Genomic DNA, 3,374 nt, shown 5'->3' with positions numbered 1-3,374 from the left:
CCCCCCCCCCCCCCCCCCCCCCCCCCCCCCCCCCCCCCCCCCCCCCCCAGCCATGAGTTATATTCACTTGGACGCACGTTCGTGTTCCAACACTTTCTCGTCCCCTAACAAAGTCAGCGGGCGCTCCGATGTTCCAGAACAATATCGATTTTAATAAATCAAATTTGTCTTTAAACTTTATTTGTTTTCCTTCCTTCCTCTTTTCAGCCTCTTCACAGGGTTCTGCTGAAGGGTTCACAGGGTTGCTCTGGCTGCCATTGTCGCTGCTTACATCACAGAGCGGCTTCTTGGCGTGTTCTGTGTCTGCGCTACAGGCCGCCGTCGGCCTCCACCTGGTCACATGGGTTGGGCCAGGGGTTTGAGTTTCAGGGTCGACAAACCAGTTGGCATCCTGCTGCCGCTGCCGCTGCTGCGTTAATTATTACTGGTTTTTTTCTAACTCACTGCATGCTTTCACGCTTGTGCATGCACACACTCACACACACACACACACACACACACTCGTGAATGTGCATGTGCACACACACAGTACCTTGTTGCTACTGTTTAGAGTAGACAGCTGTTTATACAGAGTGACAATTTTCCAAATGATTATCAAAGACCCTAAAATCCGGTTGAATGCAGAAACTTCCGTTAATGTTTTCTTAAGTCAACTTAAAAAGGTATAGGACCGAAAAAGTTGCTGAGTTGACCAGAAAAAGGAAGAGCCGATAGCACGGAAAAAAACGCCTCAACAACTGGCTGGAAACACTTACTAGCAACTCTCCTCCGTTGTTTCGATCCACAAATAAACCCCAGAGAAGTTTCCAAAGCTGTGGAAGTGAGATGGGAGAGAGAAGGGGATTGGGGTAAAGAAAGAGAAACCTTTCATTTGTCCTTCTCATGCTATGTGAACATGCGACCCTCCACGTCCCCTGCATGTTAGCTGGAGTTTCCTCCACGTGTGAAGATATTAAAGCGTAGGTCTCCGCTCAAATTCAAAAACTCAGTGACCAAATGGTATATATGCCTGTTGAAGATCATGTGAGACCACGGTCGAAAATGGTTCACAGCCTCTGAAATAACAAACATTAAAACGTAAAATCTTTGTTCGACATTTAGATTGTTTCAAATGTTGTTCATTGTTTAAAACCCACTTTCATTCCATGATGGAAATCATGAATATGCAACAACAGGATTCCTTGGTGTTGTTCGGTGGGACTTTGGCCTGTTTATTCCACAAGGTTAGCCATTCGTTCAGGAGAAAATGACCATGCAAACCATTTTCCACAGGGACTGTCTTACTTGCAAAGGTTGCAAGGTGCAGCTTATGTCCCTTTTGGAACCAGCGCCTGGCATTACCACGGGACACGGATAACACACATGCAAGGTAAGAGCAATGCTGCACCTTCGTCCCATCAATCAATCATTCAAGCAAGACGTTGAGTTTGTTAATCTGAGTATTGGCTTCTGAGTGGTGGAAGCCAACTCCAGCGATGGGAGTTGAACAGCATGGGCGATGCAGTCTTGGTTTGGCTTTTATTTCCTGCAGAGAGATTTCAACGTCTAAGTCTGTCTTGCGTGGGCACACGCAAGACAACATGTGGCTCATCTGCCTCGTGGTTCTGAGCACAAACAGAAACACAAAGTTGTTTTCTGATGATTTTTGCAATACTTGCAATTTTTCCCGAAATACACTTTACGACGGGGAGTTGGATCGTTCTTTTATTGGCCCGAGACGAGGCTGTGAGGCAGTAGTGGAGCGAGCCCGCCCACTATCCTCGAGTGACTCTCAATGTCAGGTCGGCTCACCCAGATCCATGTCAAAGTCAACGTGATGGGAACAATTCAGAGTGGATCAAGCATTTCCATACCGAAGACATTTCCATCACACACACAGGCACACACGAGAACACACGCACGCACGCACGCACGCACACGCACACACACACACACACACACACACACACACACACACACACACACACACACACACACACACACACACACACAGTTATTTCAGAGCATACCGCTTGAAACTGAGCCTTGAAGTTCCAGGCGGTTGAACCTGTTTGATACGCAGCTCAAAGGAGCCCATGAACTCTGGCAGGGAGAACACTGCATGGGCACCGTGTTCGGAAAATTATGTAATGCTGTAGAGCGGCGAGCGATACAATGGAGTCATCCAATCAAAGCGTTGACAAGAGCATCGGAGCATTTAGAAAGACAGCGAAGAAGACACACGCTGGGGTGACACTTTAACTGTGCTGCCCCGAATCCTGAGAGAGAAACGTGTTCGTGTGGTTAACAGTGAGAACCAGTGTTTTGTAGAATTTAACTCTTCTCTAAAAATGACTTTTAAAGCCCTCAGTTGACCTTATTACAGTTTTTGTAACACATACTTGACAGCTCGCCATGATGGATGTGAGAAGCAGAAGATAAAAAAAGATCATTAAAAAAGAAATGGGCTGGGGAGCAGATCTACAGCCGGGGAAGGAGCTCCTCTCTCCACCCGCAGCCAGGCTGGGCTCCAGAATTTCCTCCTCTCTCCCAAATTTGTCCTCCTCCTCCCCTCTCCCCGTCCTCCCCTCTCCTCCTCTCTCCTCTCCTCCTCTCCCCTCTCCTCCTCCTCCCCCCTCCCTCTCCTCCTCTCCCCCTCCTCCTCTCTCCCCCCTCCTCCTCTCCTCCTCTCCTCCTCCCTCCTCCTCCTCCTCCTCCCCCCTCCCTCTCCCCCTCTCCCCCTCCTCCTCTCTCTCCCCTCCTCCTCCCCTCTTCTCCTCCTCCTCTCTCCCCCCTCTCCCCCTTTTTCCCCTTCTTCTCCTCCTCCTCCCTCCTCCTCCCTCCTCCTCCCTCCTCCTCCCCTCTCCTCCTCCTCTTCCTCCTCCTCCCCTCTCCTCCTCCCTTATCCTCCTCCCCCTCCTCCCCTCTCTGCCTCCTCCCCTCTCCTCCCCCTCCTCCCCTCTTCTCCTCCCCTCTTCTCCTCCTCCCCTCTCTCCCCTCTCCTCCTCCTCTCCCCCTCCCCCTCCCCTCTCCTCCCCCTCCTCCTCCCCTCTCCCCCCCCCCCCTCCCCTCCTCCTCCTCCTCCTCCTCCCCCTCCCCCTCCCCCTCCTCCTCCTCCTCCTCCCCCTCCCCCTCCTCCTCCCCCTCCTCCCCCTCCCCTCTCCTCCTCCTCTCTAGTGCTGGGCAGGATTAGCATCACATCGTGGCCCCATGAGGCATGTCATAAGAATGCTGATGGAACTCACACGCACGCTGCAGAGCGGCTGCTTCTGAATGAACCAGGACACACACAGACACACAGGAAACCAGAGCTCCGTGGCTCTGGGCTGAACCTCAGCCCCTGATGTGTGCGCCGGGACTGAGCCGGTTAGCCGTTAGCTCAGAGAGTCCAGACA

General features: G+C 52.0%; 1 protein-coding gene across 1 annotated transcript in view; it reads left to right on the top strand.

Moving 5' to 3' along the window:
• The first annotated feature begins 1,278 nt into the window (after nt 1-1,278).
• Nucleotides 1,279-3,374, top strand: part of LOC115538941 (inward rectifier potassium channel 16) — a 16,781-nt gene continuing 14,685 nt past the window's right edge. The window contains exon 1 of the mRNA XM_030350157.1: nt 1,279-1,369. Coding sequence (XP_030206017.1) covers nt 1,363-1,369 — 7 coding nt within the window. The 5' untranslated portion in view covers nt 1,279-1,362. The remainder of the gene's footprint in view (nt 1,370-3,374) is intronic.

Source organism: Gadus morhua, unplaced genomic scaffold (assembly GCF_902167405.1).
Source record: "Gadus morhua unplaced genomic scaffold, gadMor3.0, whole genome shotgun sequence".
Lineage (NCBI taxonomy): Eukaryota > Metazoa > Chordata > Actinopteri > Gadiformes > Gadidae > Gadus > Gadus morhua.
Note: the sequence above shows the minus strand (reverse complement) of the source record. Positions and strands in the feature narration are given on the sequence as shown.